Source organism: Aquila chrysaetos, chromosome 8, assembly GCF_900496995.4.
Source record: "Aquila chrysaetos chrysaetos chromosome 8, bAquChr1.4, whole genome shotgun sequence".
NCBI lineage: Eukaryota > Metazoa > Chordata > Aves > Accipitriformes > Accipitridae > Aquila > Aquila chrysaetos.
In genome coordinates, this window is record NC_044011.1 from 12,472,403 (window position 1) to 12,493,574 (window position 21,172).

A 21,172-nucleotide genomic window follows, 5' to 3' on the forward strand; every position below is an offset into this window, starting at 1 on the left:
AGTGCAGTGTGCTTCTGAGATTGTGCATTTGACCTTGGCTGTCTTGTGCCCGTTTCTTGCCTGTCTTGCCTGTAGAACTTGTGGTTGAGGCTCCTGTCCTTAGAATATGAACTCCTGAGACCGGGCAGTTGTCTTTTATAGCCACCTTAAATAAAAGATAAGTTAAACCTGATTTTGTCAGCCAAGTTTAGCTGAACTACAGTATCCTTCTCCGAAGTATTTTTGCACTTGTAAACTAAAGAAAGGTTTGTGTCTGGTTTTTTACTGTTTCTTTGCATAGTGTTATGTCATTCTCACCTGCCTCCTTTTGCTGGTTTATCTAGTGTTTAAGTGCTAAACTTTCCTGTTAGGCCATGTAGTCAGGGTTGGATGTCTCTGAAAGCAGAATATAAACTCTGTTAATACAGTTCTGTATGGTCCAGGCTACAAGGCTTCCTTTAAGCTTTCAGAAAAACAAGTATTCCTAAAAGGTTCTCCCCCCGCCCCCTGCCCACTTATCTTTTTTTCCTTCAGGTTTTTGAAATAGTTTGTTGCAGTTTGATATGTTGAAGGAACTTACACAATGAAACAATTGTGTTTGTGTTTGGTTTTTATACTTTTGTAATGTGTTTTCTTTTGCCTTCATTTAATCATAAGTACTCAAAGGATTGTAGTTTTTCTTTCCCAGAAACTCTTTATCTTGTTTGGTCTAGAGAAGATAAACAGAATACACTGTGGACTGTGAAACACACAGAAATGTGTAATATGCCTAAAAGCTATTTAAAATTCCAGGCACAAATAAAAGGCATGTAACCAACTAGTTTCTCAGTCAGCACAAGCAGTATCAGAGACATCTCCTCATCCTATGTTATGCTATTAAGTAAACAGATATCATATATCCTGATGCCTTCTGTTCACACGGAGGATAAGTATCACTTTGGAAATGAAAGTCTGAAAATTATATGAGGCTCTCTTTTTAATGGGCTAATTCATGATGCTGTGTAATTATAGTTCTCTTTGGTTTCTATAGCAGTTTTAAATGCATGGAATCTGCTTTATTTGTGTCTAAATATTGCTTTAGATATTTACTTTCAGTCTTCAATTTAAAAAGCTTTAGAAATAAGTGAGTTAGAAAAAGTACTTAGAAACAACTTAGTAGAAGAGTGCCTGACTTAAGAGCTTAAACAGCTTTTTGGGAGGTTTTTCTGAAAGGTGGAAAAGAAAAAAAAAGTTTCACATAGACCTATTTAGACAGTGCAGACCACAGAGACTTCTCAGAACAATACAGGCAGCTTTTGTGCTGAATCTTCATTTTGAGCTTTGCACTCTTTAAGTTCAGTTATAGATACTATTAGTTCCTTTTTATGCTATTTTTCCCCTTAAGTGAATTACCATGTGAACAATATATTATTTTAAATCTTGTGGAAGATACAATACTGTAATTAATAAAAAATGGTCCATTTTTGTTCATGCATATTTTATGTAGCATGTCTTTGAGGATCCTGAAGGGAAAATAGAGTTGCCAGCATCCTTAAAAGTGCATTCATGGAAACGTCCACATGAGTTTTTAACAAATAAGGTAAGAAAAAAGCAAGGTCATAATGCAAAAATGCTGCTCACCTAGCTATGTCACAAGTAGAGGAAAATTAGTAGAGGAAATTAGTTCAACAGATAAAACCCACTTGACCACGAATAGTCATCCTGTCCAGGAGACCATTGTACACTGAGGAGTCAGTGATCCATGTAACAGTTAACCTGTGCTGCATGCCGAGCTTGGCCTTGAGGCCTCCGTGATTCTGTACGTAATCCCTAGTTGCTGGATAAAATCAGGCAGCTCCCACTTGTCAGCAGCAATTACACCACCTGCATTGCCTTGCCTTTATCTAACCAGCAGCAAGTCCTTCTGTGAACATACTTTCTGTTTTACAGTAGAAGTGATGAAGAGAGTTGTTTTCTTGTAAGAAAATTCTGTAATAGCTCAAATCCTATCATAGCTCAATAACACCAAAATGATGTAACCCTTTCTACGGGTGGGGTCTGCACAGAATGCTGTGCGTGGATCAGAAGCCTGTTTGATGCTGCACAACTTGGGTTTTCCAGTGCCTAAAAGGACATAAGGTTATCTCTACTAATCCCTTTCTTTATAGTTAGTTCTAATAATAGCATTTTAAATGATACTCTATGAAGTCTGAGTGCCTTTCTTACTGGCATCATCATGGACCAGCACCTCCTGGTGCAAAACATCATGGTAGTGTATCCTCCCAAGTCTGCTCTGCTTTTTAACTCCACGTTCATTTAGAAGACAGCTGGACAGAGAGATGCCTTTCTGTTTTTCTTTGTGTGCTTGTTTTCTCCCTTAAAAATCAGTGTAATGGCAAAACAAGTTCTGTTTGTTCCAACTAAGGCTTCCCTTGAGCAAGTATCTGAAGTAAATACATCTGAAACTGTAATTAGCTTTACCAGAAATAAAAGTACTTTTTCTCACTTCAACTATTGTACTTCTCCAGTCTGCGTACAGAATGTATCCACGTCTTTGACAGTACTTGTCTGGAAGGTAACCATAACATTTTAAAATTATGCAAATCTCTTATTCAGTTTATTTTTAAAATTAATTGCAAAGAAGATAAACAGCCTACCATTTTGAAGGTTAGTGTTCTCCAGTGCTGTTGCTAATCTAAGTTTTAAAGCGTTTTTACTTCAGATGAAATGCTGAAATTTTAAAACACTTTGACCAGCCTTCCAACTTTTTCAGGCTTGTCAGTTTTCCTTTTGTCAGCTTGTCAGTTCCATTTTTTATTAACTAGACACTAAACAGGTCCAAGTTTAATTTTTTAATGGAGAAAGGAGAGGAGGAGGTCAGGGGAGGAATTGACAAGACCAAAAGATTGGATGAGAAATGCTGCCAAAATGCATAAACTGAGTAGAGGTATCTGAAAGATGAGGGCAAGAGAACTGGCAGCCCAGAAAGCCATGGAAACATGTATCTGTATTAAAATAGCTTTTAAAATCTATCTTTACAGCACTATGAAGAAAGCAGTTGCTTTCTTTAAGACCTGATTAAAACTTTGATGCTTTGATGTATTTTGAATCAAGAAGCTATGATTACTAGAAATTTTATAAGTTGTTAAAAATTAATGTAAATGTCAAGTGATGAAAGGCTGTTAAGATTATATATGTTGCTACCTAATCTATTAGTAACTATAAAAGAAAGCGTAAACAAGCCTATTTAGTGTGGTAAGCAAAGAATCAAGCAGTGGTCACCAATACATGATGAGAGGCACAGATATATTTAGTTCAATAAACTACGATCCTAGTATGTTACTTCTAAACTGCTTACAAAAAGAAAATGGACTGTATAAACAAGTAATAGTCATCAAAACTATGTAATACAGTCAAAGGTTTGGTAAAGGCAGTGTTCATACTGACAATATCACTATCTAACTGGCCATGAAGAAACAAATCCCTTTGACTCTTGGTGGGGGGCCAGGGGAATCTCTAAGTATGAGACAGTGTTATGTTTATGATTTAAATGCAGAACTGAAAATATTATAAATAAATTGAGGGAATGTCAATTTACTTATGTAATTATTTCATTTGATACTCTTTAAATCTTCTGGCAAAAATAATGTTTTTTTAAAATTCTGAACATCTACATTTTAAGACATTTTTATTAAGAAATACCAAAGCAGCTACAAGATTTGCAAACTGATGGCCTTCAGTTTGCAAATGTCTAATGAATGTTTACCAAATGTCTAACATTTTTATGTCACTACTGTTAAACATTAGTGTTCATTTAATTTTTTCCAGATAATTTAGCTATGGACTTAACTAATTTACTTTCCTCTAGATTCCTGTGGTTGTCAAAAATGAAACCTCATTTGACCTTGTTTCAGCAAATGAGCATATATTTTGTAGTGAGGTAGGTAGAAATACATTAATGTCCTGTTTTGAAAATATTTTCTTTCATTCTTTTTAACTCTTTTTAACTTTCTGGATTTCACTCCAAATTTCTACCATGAAGAAATAAGTTGTGACAAATTTTTTTAAGTGAAAAAAGAATTATAGGAATAAAATGGCAAGCAATCATCTAGATTTGTATAACTAGTGTTTACCTTTTTTAGAATTTGAAAAATTAAATCAATGATGGTAAGAGATTTTCCAAACATGTTTTCTTTTTTTAAAAAAAACCAACGTAGTCTATGAACTACAAAGATTATTACTGGGTAATATTATCCTAAGATAAGACCAAATAAAAGCTGTACTAGAAAGGATTTTTATTTTTTGTTCAAGCTTTTCTGAAGCCATGTTCTTAGTGTGCCTGCATGTATGTGCACATGTCTGTCACCCAGCCAGTCTTTTCCTTCTCTCCAGAGTTGAATAAATATTTACTGGATTTCGACAGATCAGGGGAAAATATAAAGCAGATAGAAGCAAGGCATCTGAGTGCCTTACTAAATACAATATTCATAATTTCTATTTCATTCAATGCTTCAATGCAAATTCAAAATTCAGCACCAGAGAAACTGTACGGGAGGAAGCCACCAGAAAACAGATGATGTAAATTTTGCTCTCCACAGAACCACTAATTAATTTTAGGGCAGTTTCTTGTAGTGAAAGCTTATTTTCATTCTTGTTTATATAAATCACTGTAACAGTCTAGTAATACTTGTGAAACTATAGCACACATCAGAAATCTGCATGTTAGAAAAACACATGCACTAAAGCATGATTAGTTGAAGCTTCTATTTTAAAAATTATTAAATACTTTTAATGATTTAGGATTGTTTTTTACTGAATACAAATAACAAGTATTAAAGCCAATACTGATTTTTAGCGGCTATATCTAGTAATAAGTAATTAAACAAGTGACAGTTCACAAGTCCTCTAACATAGTTTATTTTGAAATCATATGTCCCCATTTTTCTTTGGTAAATGAAGAACAGCATAATTTATATTGTACCTTTACTTAATGAAACTAAGTTTTGTGTTATTGTAGACAGATATGATGATTTTAAGAAAAGTTGTGTCAGTGAAATTAATTTTTGCATGAAACCATAGCTATACTTTTATGTCACTTATTCATTTATAACAGGTTCTTTTTTATTCTTTGATCATTATAATATACCTTGATTTAATTTTTCTAAAAGATATAAGTCGAAAAAAAAAAATTTTTTCTGTTTATCTCTGTTTTCAGCTAATGAGGTGGATTATAAGTGAAATTTATGCACTTTGGAGGATATATAATGAAAAGGCCTTAACTAATGGAACATCCACAGTTTTTTGGAAGCCATGGGAACACATTTATGCCTTATGTAAAGTTACCAAGGGACACATGCCCCTGTACAATAGCTATGGAAAATACGTAGTGAAACTTTATTGGATGGTGAGTACTTCCCTCCAACAGTATATGAATATTATGCAGCTAGCATGGCAAATTTTAATGCTTAGGTAAGTATTTACTATTATTTAAAAGATCTGGATTTGTAGGAGTAGAAGCATTGACAAATTGCTGATGCACGTTAAAAAAAATGCCTTTTACAGTTCTTGTGATATTTGTACAACTTAGAACTTGATAAAATGGAGTTATTGCTTGAAAAGGCAATATTCTTTTTTCATAGCTTATGTAGAATTTTGCTGATTTTTAGGAGATTTTTTTTTTTCTCTAGGCACTGCAGCAAGATACTACATTTGAGTTCATTTGTTTATTACATTACAGAAAGAGGATCCAATAGTGGCAGTTGCTAATGTTGCATATGTTCAAACTATTGAAATAACTTTTCTGATACTTGTGACATTTTTTTGTGTCAAACAGCAGTTTTCAATGTTATTCCTTAGCCCAACGCACAATTTCAATACATTTGACAGAAAATAATTGGCTCATTCTGTATCATGTAATGAGTGGTTAAAATAATGTTGATTTAAGAAGTGATTAATTTTCACCATTTGTAGTTTCTTTCAGCTGCATGTGATACATTACATCCTATATTTACAGGGTTTGATTTCTAAACCACCTGTCCTCTTATAGTCCGATGTAAACTGTTTTTGATTTAGCACATTTAAAGACATTTTCTTTCTTTTGTTTCTTTCTTATACCTTTTTGTTTTATGAAAATACTTCTTGTTGATATTTTGGGGGCTTTTTCTACTCTATGTCTCAAGATGTTATGACAATACTAAGCATCATCTGTGTGTGCTGCCTGAATTGAAATTCCTTTTACCACTTGAATTCTCAGCATTGTTTGGCTTTTACTATATAATAAGGTATGTTTCATTTCATTTTTGGTAGAGAGAAAAATATGAAGACTGATTGTGAGGTTTGCACTGCACTACAAACTGTATGATTTAAATTCACACTGGGTAACTTTTACCCCATTTTTGTTTCAGTCTTAATTTAATCTGCTGATTTCTTTTGTGCGTGCATTAATTATTTTGAAATAATATTCAAAATATTTCTGTTCCTGTGTAGTGAATGATAGAATATGGAGGTTTGATGCAAATGTTAGTAGAGGCAGACAAGTGGCCCACACCTCTGGTGTATTAGGATTAAGAATGTTTTTTATTGTTTAAGTAACTCAGTTGGCTGGCTTTACAGAGCTATTTGTATCCAATTGTATTTCAAGGTGATTAAAGACTTCCAGTGTGAGGACCATTTACTGAAGATGTACTGGTAAAACCAAAACATCCCATGGAGCTTCTAAAGATAACAGACAATAACTTCTTAACGCATTTTACAGTCAACAGGGAATGCTTAATTTAATATTGAACCTCATACTAATAAATAAAGAAATAATCACTGACCTGAAAGTTAGAAGTTGTCTATGTTGTTAGGGTTATTCTGGTTACATTTGTCTTTTGGAAACAGAATATGTCACAAAACACTAAGATGTGTAATTGACCCTGGTAAACTTCCAGTTACCCAAACTTGAAAATATTTTTGACACAGTCACTTGGAAACATAAAGTTGGAAGCATTAATGAAAACTTAAAGGCATCCTATTGGACTTCTAAAAAGATAGAATTCATGGAAAGAGAAAAACTTGTACTTAAAAAAGGAAACAAAACCTAAAAAAGATGTGTAAAAGTTGGGGTTTTTTTAAAAAGCAAAAATTAATGCACATGAATACAGGTGAACAGCCAAGTCAATGCAGACAGCTGATTAAGCAGGCCAAAGGTACTAATGAAATTTGAGTTGCTAATAGTACTGATACACAATATTTAAAAACAGGCTATCACAAGTTACTGATAATAAAAACATAAACAGCAAGGTTAAGAAAGAAAACACCAACAAGAAGTTATTCAGTGAATATTCCTTCTGTGCATTGGAAGGCTGAAAGAGATATATCTTCCTTGGCACACTGTGAATTGACCAAACATGATCGTCTCTAACAGAGCAGGTTTAGAAGCTTTAGCTGCTCAAATTAAACATTTTCATAGGTAAGCTATGGATGTATTCAGAGTGCCTGCTTGAGATACCTGCTTTAGGCATCACCATACCAACTGTCTCCAGCAGCAGAATTTACATAGATGAATTTAGGTGGTGAAGTGGTCTGTTATTGTCAGTGGGGATAGGTGTGGTTTTTTTCCAAGGGTGATTAAGTTGTCTCACATACTGAGTGAGGAGCTATCAGAATTAGTCAAACAAACATTCAGAGTTTCTGAAAGTTTTCCTGGAGGTTAAGCAGCTGAGTTAGGCTTTGTATTAGGTATATCTGTCTATGCAGATATCAAGCACTAGATTTTTCTGTGAGAGTGCATGAAAAGTTACAGAAAGTTCATATCTTTTGTCAGATGGCTGCCACCTCTCCTTTTGCATAAAGTGTGGTGGTTAGAGCACTTAGGAAGAGGTGGAAGAACAGAATGTTCTTTCCTTCTCAGTTGTTAAGGACTAAAACTCCCAGTTTCTGCAAGGAAAGTTCCATGACTACAGCTAAGACTGCTCTGCAAAAATGTATGTCATGGGACCAAAAACCAATGGGAGACACCTGGATTCTTTTCCAGAGTTTCAGTATCATTTAGACTTTAGGCTGTCATGTGTTTAACTTGGGTGTCTTCCAGCTTGATAGAGGTTACAAAGGCATTGCATATAGTTAGTTACAAATGGAAAAGAAGATAATCCTAGTGGAGAACTTTTCAGTGAAATACAAAAAGGTCCAATAGATAGAATTTTACTTTAGATTAATTCAATCCAAAATATGGCATAATTAATTAGAAGAAAAGGCAATTAAATATTAAAAGAATTTTCGAGGGAAATGGTATATTCAGCATTTCTTTATATCCTTGAAGTGTGATGAAGTAATTTAAAAAAAAAAATTGCTCATTTTGCTTTCTGGGAGAATATGTTATTAATATATATGCATGGGAAAAAACCTCATACAGTAAAAAGGAACCACCAAAGACTGAAGGAAACGCAAGAAGAGAAGAGGAGAATAGGGAAAGAACAACCTGGAGGCTTTTTTTTGGTTTTAACCCACAGTAAAAAAAAATAAAAAATAGAGATCTCTTGAGAAGATGTTCTCAGCCAATAGGAGGCAGTCAAAAGAAAGAGCAACAATAAGTACAAGAATGAAACTCTTAAATTTGGGGAGAAAAGTTTTGTGAGGGCTCTGTTTGTGAAAAGCGCTGACATGGTTAATGGAAGGATTTGGAAGATATTATGTAAGAGTGCAGGTCAGAATACTGAAGGACAACACTCTTAAATGCATAACAATAGGAGACAGAAAAGTATACCAGAGTAGAGGAAGAGAATATATATATATTTTTTTTTTAATTTGTTAAAGAGTGAAGAGATTTTGTTTTCCTAATGGTCTTCATGGCAAGTCTCCAGTTTACCGTTATTTGACATAATTAGTGTTGCTCTACAAAAGGAGAGGGCACAAACTTCCCATCGCACAATGTTTTTAGAACTTCAGAATAAAGGAACTTGCATCACATCTGCAGCAGATGATGCTCCTGGAGAGCGGCAGCAGCAGGTCAATGCCTCAGATGGATAAGCTGGCCAAGTTTCGTGTTGGAGTTGTGGAGAGAGCCTCGCAGTTGCATGCAGCATGTCACTCAGAAACACCTCAGTGCAGAGTTCTTTCAGAAATCTCTACAGTTACAAATAAAAAAATAGTTACTCAAACACTTCCATGACCCTTGGAAAATTACTCATATTCTATTTCTATGCTGGAAACCATTACTCTAGTGGTTGTAGTATAAAAACTTCCTCTGAATAAAAGTAAGGAGGGATTTCTTTTACTTCTTCATCACCCTGTTAAATTGTTTATAAATCTGTCCATCTTTTGGAATCAACATAAATGCAAACAAAGCGAGGGAGAGCTTTTGAATGGCTGCACTTACGCATGTTGCTCTTTGATACATGTCTCTTGAGAGGGAATAAAACCCTGAGCGTATTAATTTCATTTCTAAATAATCCTACACCATGTATTTGTATTAACAAAAACATACAGTTCTAATACAGTATAGATCAAATATGATATTTTAAAAGGAACTTTCATGCAGTTGCTATTGATACATGTCAGCTAGCCATCACTGAGGAAGAAATAGGAAAACAGTTAAAACTGGAAGAATCTCTTAACTTTCCTGTAAGGGGGAGCACTTAGCTGATTTACATGCCTGTGCTTTTCTCATCCCTTACTACTGCCTCCATGTACAGAATATACATATACATATATACATATAGAGAATAAGAGTTGCCTGCATTTGAGAAGACAGAAATGATGTTACCCAGGTTCCTCAGCAGAGGACGTTATTCTCTGTGTGAATTTAATGCTACAGAGGTTGTGTATTCATGTGATTAAAATGAGGTCTTTTAAGCATCTATAGGAGTTACCAGGGTGTTTTAGTTTCTTTGTCAGTTTTGGTTTGGTTTTATTTGGGGCCTTTGGGTTTATTTTATTTCTTTTCCTCTGGTTGTACAGCTGTATTTCACAGAAAGAAAAACCAGGGAAGAAAAAGAGGGTCAAATGGTGGAATAGTAAAGAAAATGTGCAAATGAGAAAAGACAAGTATCAGTAGAGATAGAGGAGAAACAGATTTCACAGGAGAAAGTGGAAAATTAAATGAAAAGAGAGAGAAAGCACAGTGGAAGATAATGAACTGGTTTCAGTATAATGCTATATTGAGTTCTGAGGGGATTGCCGTCCACCAGATCAAACCTATGGATAATAATTTTTCACATAATTGGAACAATATTCTTTCAGTTTTACCCAAAGTCCTACTTCCACTTTGCATTCCTGAGGTTTATTGAATTTGTTTCTTTATTTCCACTTCTTCTCACCTACTGCTGTCCATAAACCTTCTGCCCCACGTATTTTTCTTTCTTTCTCTTGGTGTCTTATCTCCTTAAACCAGCATAATTGTTTTTAGAGTTAGTAGTGAAATGTTGTAAAAAGGTTATCACTGATGCAAAATAATTGCAATATGGATTCTGTTATTTATTAAGTATAAAAGGTGAGCAGTTGGTGAGGAGGAGAAAAATTTTTTAAATGGTGCTACATATGCAAAAAAAATGCTATTGCCTTTTAAGAATTACATGCACAGAATTACTCCTGTGAATTAAAAAATGTCCTGAGCTACAGAAAACCAAATAACTCCTCAATCTTTTCCTTTACTTTTCAACTTGTACTACTCTCTATTAAACTTCAGCAATTACTGAAAAAGGAGATGAATATGTGATTAGTTCACTTACTAGGTCCTTTTCAAACTTGGGAAATTTTAAAAATTTAGTTTTGGCTGTCAGGAAATAGTTTTTATCTTAAAAAATATTAGCCTCTTTTATCCTTTTGGGGTATCTTTGCCATATGGCCTAAATTTGTTTTCTTCTGAAACCTATAGAACTCATATAGAGTTAATTGACGGGCATTTCAGCTTGAAGCCACAGTTTAGTTACAAGCAGAGCACAGTAATTTTGCCCTCTCTGATAACATATGGTGAAAATTTTAGTGATTTGGTCATTCTTTGTCATTTTGTGGGTGAGCTAACAGAAGTACTTGCTATTGCTCCACTAATTCCTTTGCCTCTCATTATGTCTTAATCACTGGGAGAGAGACTTTTTTGGAGAAGGGTAGGCAAGATTATTTTGTGGGATACTAGCTCAATTTACTAATGAAATATCTGGTATTGAAGACATCAGTATCTTGTCTTACCTGTTTGTTTCTTATCCTGGAAATATGGATATTTGTTACATTCGGTCATTTGGTGTTGTTTCCTGTAGTGTTTTATAAGATACAGTCTTAATGCTTTCCAGGACACTAACCGCTGGAGCCAACATTCCCAGGTAGTTCTTGGGAAGCAAGGGGGACTGCCTATATCACAAGTATTTTCCAGACTAAGACCTTAGGGAGGCATTTGCAAAACTGGTATCTTAGTTAAGCCTTTTTTTAATATTACTGTTTCCCAGGCATCTGTCATGGCTGCTGAAGAAACAGCAATGAACACATGCACATGATGGACTAAACATATGAGAGGAAATTTATTTGGAGATAGCTGCAATTAGATTAATCTCTGAAATAAGTCAAAGCAGTAATAAAATGCTATGAATACTGTTTCCATGCTTCTCGGATATTATATGAGAACTTCTTTTAAAACCATCTGTAATGTAAATCAAATTACAGTAGAATTGGGTTCTTGGGAAAGGCTTAAAAGTTCTCTTACACACACGTTCTGTTTCCAGCCCACAAACTCAGTGTTTTCGTTCTTCTTTCCTCTCCCTCCCTCTGTCACAGGGGTGCTGGAGAAAGATCACTGTGGATGACACTATGCCTTTCAATGAAGAGGATAATTTGTTACTACCAGCTACAACCTGTCAAATTGAACTTTGGCCAATGTTGCTGTCCAAAGCTATCATTAAACTGGCAAATACTAGGTATGTTTAGTCATCTCACTTTCAGTTTGTTTTGTGAAGTCACATAGAATTTTCAGAAAGTTGTTTTAGTATACGTGGGAAATATATTTTGCTAAGAATTTTGTAGTGACAAACATATACTTTTCTGAAAGCTGACACCGTAAACCGGTAAAGCAAAATCACCTGTAGCTACAGAAGGTGCAGTGTTTCCTTTTTAGATGTGTTTGTAAATTTATGCACAGAAAACTTTGCAAAGAAACTGGAGTACGGTCCCTGTTTGACATTATTCCTAAAAAGCTTCACATGTGTTTTTCTGCCCAATGGAAATGTCCAAGAAGTTTTAATGAAGTTTTAATTGTCAGCCTTAATATTGGCTTAACCAATACTGAAAATAGAGTATCGTAAGCTACTTTTGATGCTTTTGCTACAGTTCTGCTGCTGTGCGCCGTGTGGTGATCCACTTCCCTAAAACTGACCTGGAAAGTAGAATGTGGCCCATGGTGGAGTGATTGACAATTATGGCCACAGGTTCCTTTGAGATATGCAATGAACACCAGGTGTTTAAATGACTAAACTTCAGAAAAGAATTCCAAATACCGATCTGGGTAGTCAAGCTTCCCTATTCTGGTCATATCAAGTTATGTTTGTTGGAAGAGTGAACTAAAGTACTTCTACACAGTTTAGGATGTTGCTTGCAGGTGCCTGTTAGGAAACTCTATTTGTGGGAACGTGTTTGAAATACTGCGTTTCTCCAAAGCACGAGGGTTAGTCATGGCCAAGTGCTGGCGTCTTTAGCCTTGGTCCTCTCAGGATCTATGGACGGAAATCTCTCCAGAGAGTAGGAGACTGTATCGATTTGAAAGAGTGGAGTGTGGTACACTGGAAATACAGCCAACTTGTGCATAATAACCTGGGAGTTAGAGCAGCTGCTCAGGAAATGGAAGTTCTAGATTCGTATCCGCTTTCTAGCCTGAGGGATTTAAAACCCACTTCTCCAACCCCGCAAAAAGAGGCTTTACTGTATGCAAGTATACACAGTGTGCTTGCTAATATTTTGAAACTATGCCGGTGTATCGGAGGGAACACTAAAAGAATGGGCCTGGTGCAAAGGCATAAAAGCAAATTTGACTTTGTAGGGTAGTATTCAGCAGTGCTTTGGAAAACTCCTACAATTGCATGTGATGACTTGTTTTTCAGCAAGTTATTCTGTATGTATAAGGTCTTACTCCTACAGAAAGCAATGTAGACTACAGAGTTTACTGTGTGTTGGTTATATTACAATTCTGTATAATGTTTACTTTTGTCTTAAAGTATACATGAAACTGGAAAAAGAGAGCTGGATGAATTTACAGTTCTGCATACACTGACTGGATGGATACCAGAAGTTGTTCCTCTCCAGTAAGTTCTATTGAACAATTTACATACAGAATTAAATATTAAACAACTAATAAGGTGTTATGAAAAATAAAGCTGAGCCCTAAAAGTCCTTCAGCATCAATTTTGGGAAGTGTACAATTTTTAATTCTGGCACTTGAGAAATGTGCCTTCAGGGAATGCAATTTTATTGTGTTTTTCTTTGTAGGTCATATAGTTGCTTGTAAAGCTTTTTATCATGTTAAGCTGATGCCTTTTCTTTAGAAAATTAATTTATTTTTAACTAATATGAAACACTGTGGTGAAAACAGGGTTGGAGAAATCTGTTTCATCTAATATACAGATTCAAAAGGTCTGCCAGATACTTTGTATCTGAATGTGCTATACAAAGTATACATCATGAATTTGGAAATAATCAACTTCAGCTAGTATGGTGTTTTCACCTTTTAAATTGGAACAGTTGATATACTTTTATTTCCAACCCAAAATAGTATTTCCAACCTATAATAACATTTTTCTTGTTTCCTGTGCATTTTAAGTCCATTTTGTGGTTTTAAAGAACAGACATTCTAATTTTCCAGCTTGACATTCTTTTTACTGAATAGATGACTGGGATACAGGCACTAAATATTTAGACTTTTTTTTTTACCTTATACTTTTTTGCCTTTTGATGTATACATTCTAATGAATACAGAGATAATAAATAGTTTTGGTTTATATATAATTTATTTAGGTATAATTGTTTATTTATAACAGTATTTCAGTATTAAATAAGTTCAGTCAAAGGGTATTTTAGCCCTTATTTCAGCATTTTTTATGTCCCAAGCTCTGCTTGCAATTTAGGTTTTTGATATATTTGTGTCTTACAGTAGTGCATATGTCGCCCATGGACTTAGATTCCTAAGTAACCTAAATTTTGTTTATTTATGTAGTTAGTTTTACAACTGCAACAACAAAAAACAGTATTCACAGCTCTGGCACTTACTGGAAATATATTTTATTCTGGAATAAGAAAATGTGAATACCATAGTCTTTGCGATAGTAGTATAAGATGGCTTTAGCTCATTGTACAATTAATTTATTTTTTTTTTAAAAAAAAAAGGTTGCATGCAGTGAGCTTGCATGAAGCCTATTCATGGCCCTGAACGATTCATTCAGTTTTAGATTATTTCTGGAATCACTGATTTTCTGTGGAGAACCAGTATGGCTGCAACTGTCATGTCATATCAAAAAACTGTTGTAGCTGGTGGAATCAGTGGAAGAGGCATGGAACTATGTGTGCTGAAACAGTTAGGAAAACCTAGATTGGAACCTTTGGTACCTTTGAGAAGCTTTTTAATGTAGAGACCCAGAATCAAGTTATTATACAGTGTAGTTGCAAAGTGGTCTGCAAATTGTCCTGCTGCAACTTTTATCTACTAAAAATCTTTAGCAAGGATGCTTTATTTACGTGCTTCTCTAACCACTATCTTTTTGCATCTGTCCATAATCTGTCTCTTAACAAATTGGCTGATACACAAAATCGGGCAAGTGTGTTTTATTTACTAAAACAACCCAGTAACTTTTCTGAGAGCTGGACTGTCAGTTGTAGTATAGTGTTGTCTAAATGAAAATCACACTTTCTTTTCTCATTGCAAATATCATTATCGTTGACATATACGTGTGTTTTGGGTTTTGTTTTTTTTTTTAAAGGCCTGGGTACTTGGACAAAGTCTGGGGCTTTTTGAAAGAAATTGTGCCAGAATTCAAGTTGCCAAATCAGAAGACTCCAGAACTTGATATTCCTCAGTCAGATACAAAACCTAAAGAGGCCAAAGTCTCAGAGTTAAAAAATGAAGTTTCATCTGTGAATAAGCAGTCTGATAAACCTGAGAAAGCAGAGAAAGCTGATAAAATTGGCAAAGGTCTGTAATTTTAGGTAGTGTTATCTTTCTCAGCCAAGCATAAATAAAGTTAGCATAACCTCTGGCTTCAAATTTGTATGTCTTTATTATGCCACATGCTGTGGGTTTGTTGTTACACTGAACATGTTGCAATGGTGTAAATTCAAGACAGTTTTGTTTTTGTTTTTTTTTTTTAACTATAGATCTTATTAGAAGCAGTACTAGTCTCTTATATTACGGAAAAAAAGCTTCATTTTATGGCAGAGACTTGTTCAGCTCTGTGTCACAGCCATTTCTCTAAAGACTGGTTCCTTGCAAAGGGATAACAGAGAGGTTACAGTTTCCTCAAAGGCAACACTGCTCTGACCATCAATAAATTATACATTTCATAATGGGTGTTACAAACTGTGATTACTTGCAGGGGGTTCTGACAAGTATATTCTAATGATTACCTGTGTTTTAATTTATAGCAACTTTTCTGTTTATGCTACTAGGTATAGGTATTAATTTTCTTCAAGAGCTGTTAATCCTATTTACATTTAAATAAAAAAAGTTAGGTTTAGAAATTTATTTGTTCTTCAGTGTTTATATTTGAGACTGAGTTTTCTTAGTTGCTGTTTCTAACTTGAAGGCATGGATGCAATTTCACAACACTTCTAATGTCTTTGGAAGGTATAAATCATATACTAAAATTTCTATTTCTTCCTAGATTTTCAGAAAAACCTGTGCCTTCCCCACTTTGAATCTCAAATACTATGTCCTAATGTCAAAAGTGTTATAAAAATATTAGAAAAGACCTGGCTGAGGGGGTATTCTCTCTTCTTAGGAATTCTTGCTATCATTTTATGACCCACCCACCAGCATAGTAGATGTTTCAGAGTTTGGAATGGACATGCACAGGGATGCAGCCACTGAGAACAGCACTGTCATTCCTCCAACAGGGTGCTGTAATTTTTTCCCAGAAAACTTTGTAAATTTAATCCTGCCTAAGACTTAGAATTTCTATTAGTAACTGAAACAGCTAAGAATCAGGGAAGCATTATGTTACGATACAGCTCTGTAATCTCCAACTCTGAGGCTACAAGCTCTGTTCAGATGCTTTATTAATGTTTGGGATTTTTGTCATTAGAAATGTATTTTCCTACAGTCTAAGTCCTAAGGCTTGAAAGAAGGTTCTGACTGTGGGAGACTTTCTTCTTCCATGTCCATTGAGAACCTATGCCTCATCTATGTTAGATTTTTTTTGAAATTACTGATGCACAGGAGCAAGGATAGGAAGAAAGTATTTGACACAGTGCCAGGAATTCAGGAATTCCAAACATTATAGTAGGGACATGAGAGTTATGGACTGACTGGAAGGTGGGACTGAAGCCTTCCTGGCCCCTTCTCAGTAAATCTGCATTTACATCTTCAGAATTATTTTTAATTTTTTTCAAACTGAATGACAATAGTTCTTTATTGTATCTCAACTCTTCTGACTTAGAATGGTTTGTGGTTGATTTTTCTTTTTAATTTATCTAAAATGTCATTAAAGCATTTACACAGTATGAGACTTTATGACTGAAATTTTGTATCTGTAAAAGAAAAATATTTAATCTTTATTTTGCATAATAGAAAAAGCAGAGCAGAGAGAAAATGGAAAGAAGAAAAGCAGAGAAGGAGAGAAAGAAAAAAACAAGTTAGGACTTCAGTCTTCACAGATGTTGGCAGATGCCCAACGTTCTCTTCAGGCCTTAACTGAAAGTAAGTCCTATTCTTTTGAAGCTGAAAATGCAAAGAGGAGATATATGTAAAGCAAAGGGTTTTGCTTTTATTTGTTTTTGAACTTAATTGGGGGGGAGGTTAAATATACTAATTTTTAAAAAATTGCAGTTCTTTACAGGCTGTATTACAGACTGAAGTAATTCCAGCCTATTAGAATCCTATAACTTATATTAAGGATAGTAGTGCAGTAATTTGTGTTTGATATCTAAAGTAAATCTATGCAGAATATTTAGAAGTTGTTGGCCAGTCATGTAGGACCAAGATTTGTTCTAGTGTAAACTGTCTTTCTGTATTAAAAATAATTTTTTTTAAAAAAAAGCTTCCTCTCTAATAACTTATTTGTTCAATATCTACTTTATTCAGTAAATTGCAATTGGAAAGAGAAGGAATGCTTCTTAATTGAAGGGTAGGGAGAGGGGCGGGGTAGGCAGAAATATTCATTAGAATTCACTCCATTATTTAATTGTTTAATAAATTTGTTTCCTTTGTCCTGGAAATATATCTTGATTAATTTATTTTTTGTATTGATACCTCCATGTTAGCATAAATATTAAGTAAATTCTTGCTTTGTGCATTTAAATTTAATATTAAAAAAAAAAAAACAACAAACCAAAATACAGTTTAAACAAACCACAAGTAAATACTAATCGGTCAACTAATCAGTTAATAAGAAATGTCATGCTTACTAGCATAAAATATAGAAAATCTTCATAAATATACATTAAGCTGATTTGCTTTTGTTGTTGCTTGTATTTGCATACATGTAACATTTCCATATGGCTAGCAGAAGGAAACGTTTATTAGGTGGAATACTATCTAGCTGCAAATCATTAGGTAAGAATAGAGCATCTTTCTTCGGGGAAATAACTACAAAGTAAAAATGTATAACAAGAATGATGTAAATCGGATTCTTTGAAACTATGTAAATCCTGCTTCTTGATTTAAATCCTGATTAAAATTGGTGGTTTAAATAATTTTAATTTATATCAAACCAATACTGCTGTTTGTCATCAGCAAATATAGTAATTTGAATTCCTACCTTGTTTACTACTAAAGGAGTTAAACAGCAGTAAATTTTAAAATGTGTTGCAGGAACGTAGTTTGCTTCAGTGGCAATAGTTGTGGAATAGGAAATGAGGCATTTCACATGAATATAAGGAATGTGACCAGTACTCAAGCACGTCGTGGGGAAAAGAAAGCAAAGGCGAAGCAGAAGGATCCAAGTGATGAATTCTAGAAATTGTGCAAAATGAGTGAAAGAGTATTAAAAATCATCAGGCAGTGTTTCCGTATGAAAATCAACATGACATTTTGATCTTTCTTCTGCCATTTAAGGCACAGTTTATGCTGTTTTCTGAAAGACAGTTGGTGGCCTGTGAAGAGGTTATGTAGAAAGATTATTAGCTCAGGGCTCAAATACAATGGTTAGAGAACTATTTTAGCCTAAGTCTGAACCAGAAAAGAGTTTTGAAAAAGAGTAAGAGGTAGATATCTCACTAATAAACTTGATAAGAATTTGAACAGAAGTAAATGTGAAGATTGTAAAGTCAGGGGCTGTAAGTTATGGAGCAGATTTAAGATTATTAGACTGCAAGGGAAAAAAAAAAGAGAACTGCAATTTGAAATAATACTGAATTAAAATGCATTTTTGTTGTGAGATTGTAGCCACAAGAGAAAAAGCTTGCGGGCTTTATGAGACATATGGTCTGCAGAGAGTGGCCCAGGAAAGTAGAACCATTGTTGTGCATGAAGTAACATCTGAAACTAAGGCTTAGGTACAAAGTCAGACTCCAGAGGCAGTGGTTGTAAGAAGTTTCTGAATTGTTCTTAGGAGCTTTGTAACAGTGGCTTTACTTAATGCAATAGCTTTTTTTTTCTTTTTTTCTTCTTTTTTTTTTTAAATGTAACTGGCTTGAAAAGTATTTAATTTCCAGCACCACAAAAGTGCTTATTTCCCTACTGTAAGTTTTCACTCTGCCTATTGAGTGTGAGGACTTTAAGGGAATTGTTCTTCTTTCTCTGATAAATATGAATTATTTCTAAAGAGATATTTAACTAGTCTTGAAGCATTTCTATTTTATTTCTAAAATGACAAAACCTTTAGTATTCATTACGTTGTATATTCATTACCTTGTTTAGTTTCATACACATTGACATACCGGTTACTTCTAAGTATTTGGAAACTTCTCTTACAGGCTTTTTGATTTTGTGTGGATTATAATGTTGTGGTGGGTTGACACTGTCTGGCAGCTAATCCCCTGCCCAGTCACTCGCTCAATCCCCACCGGTGGGATGGGGGAGAGAATGAGAAGGACTAAGCCTCTTGCCCACCCCAGCATACTCACTGGGGCAGCATAGTGAGAAACAGAAGAATTTAATGCTATGTGAGCTCCGCTCAGCAATAGCTGACACATTGGTGCGTTATCAACACTGTTTTGGTCACATACCTAAAACACAGCACCGTACAGGCTGCTCTGAAAGAAGTTAGCTCCATCCCAGCCAGACCCAGTACAAACGTATAAATACACTTCTGAATCACTTGTGCGCTCAGACCAATGCCTGCTGCATCCTCCAAATACAATATGAGTTTCAGGATCCTTGCAGCATTGAACTGTTTCTCTATTCATCCTATTACGTGGATCCAGCAGAATAACGAGCCCTTCACCTGATCAGTCAGGGCTCTTCCTGAGAGCAACCGGCTCTCTGCTCCTGTGGCTTATCAGCCAGCCAGTCCTCAGGAGGCTTTTGTAGACAATTCGTATGTTCCTACTGGCCCGTTTTAGCACACAATCTGCACTTTTCCACTCAGCAGTCTTTTCTTCTACTAAACGTTTCTCCTTTCTTACCTAGGGAGTCCATTCATTCCATAAAGAGTTTTTATGATGATATGATATGAGCTACTTAGGCCCCTTGTTCCTATAAAGAGCTACAGCTGCATTTTCCATTTATGTTTCTAGACTAATGATTTTCCTAATAATTTCTCAACTGCTGGAAAGGGAATACTATTCCACTGGAGGGGGCACTAGCCAGGAATTTGGGAGTTTGTTGTACATACCAGACTTTTATTTTTGCTAAGTCTCATTGTGCCTTGATACAAGTTTTGTAATTAAAGATAATAGTATTTTCTATGTCACAGCAGTGTTGAGAGACTATTACTATGTTTAAAAATTTCTGAAACCATACAAGTATATCTGTAATGTTAACCATCAGAGTCAATGAGCTACATAACACGTAACTGTGAAGTTTTTTCATTTTCCTTTTGCCTATTCAAAAGAGTTTTGACTTTTAAGTAGGGACCAGAGTTTAATATTTTGTTCTGTATTTTCAAATGCATATTATCATTCTGCAATATTTATGTCAATTCTGAAAAGCACGTAGGTTGTTTTTCTGAAGACTAAAAATATACCCTCCAATAGGCAAAGCTAATCCATGCCTAACACAACAGCAGAGGTTAACATAGGAGCTGCCCACCTGATAAGAAGGACATTGAAAGCCAACTGAAGTGTTTTTGAAAGTTAAAACTCATCATCAGCTCTCATTTGACAAATAAATATTTAAAAGAAACATTAAGATACAGGGGGAAAATTCTTTGTGAGTCTTCCAAACCTATGATTTTTTTTTTTAAATAAAAAGTTAAGAACTATTAAAAGCAACAATTTTCATTCCTGGCCTTTCTTTTTAAGTGGCTGGAAATATATATATTACATGGATCAATTCAAATGATACTTTCCCTTCTCCCAGGGACTGAAGATTTGTTCAAGTTGTGTAGTACTCACTCTCTCTAAATGAATTTGCAAAGCCGCAAATGTGAAACATAAGCAGCTACAAGGATTCAGAAATTTTTAACAAAGCGCGGCAGAATTCTTAAATCCACACTGATGGTTATAAATAATAGGCTGTGCTGAATCTAACTGTTTTGTTTTACCATATGTTACAACATTTTTCATCTAATAATACAATTTTATCAAGGCTATGAGGTTTAACTAGTTTACCCAGATGGTGAATTCACACTAATCAACAATACACTTGGTGGCAAATAATTTGCATACATCCTCCTCATTTTTTGTACAGTGATAAAGGATCAAATTATATATTATTTTTAAAAGGTACTGGCATAATATACAAAATCTTTTTAGTACTGTAATAGTATTATTAAAGTGAATATGGTGTGCCTGGTTAATCATCTGCATGCTCTAATAATTTGTTCATTGCTCTTTATTGTCTGCCTTGCAGACATTTTATTTCACAACCCATCTGGACTGAGTATGACAGCTTTACATTCCACCTGGTATTTGATTAAATACTTTTATTTGAGAAGTACTTCTCACA

At 34.7% G+C, this 21,172-nt stretch overlaps 1 protein-coding gene across 1 annotated transcript in view; it reads left to right on the forward strand.

Annotated features, from left to right (window-relative positions):
• The window catches only part of ADGB (androglobin), a 121,052-nt gene that overhangs the window by 20,173 nt on the left and 79,707 nt on the right, over nucleotides 1-21,172 (forward strand). Inside the window, exons 3-9 of the mRNA XM_030023512.2 lie at nucleotides 1,466-1,558; nucleotides 3,827-3,898; nucleotides 5,174-5,362; nucleotides 11,704-11,843; nucleotides 13,134-13,220; nucleotides 14,889-15,100; nucleotides 16,694-16,822. Coding sequence (XP_029879372.1) covers nucleotides 1,466-1,558; nucleotides 3,827-3,898; nucleotides 5,174-5,362; nucleotides 11,704-11,843; nucleotides 13,134-13,220; nucleotides 14,889-15,100; nucleotides 16,694-16,822 — 922 coding nt within the window. The remainder of the gene's footprint in view (nucleotides 1-1,465; nucleotides 1,559-3,826; nucleotides 3,899-5,173; nucleotides 5,363-11,703; nucleotides 11,844-13,133; nucleotides 13,221-14,888; nucleotides 15,101-16,693; nucleotides 16,823-21,172) is intronic.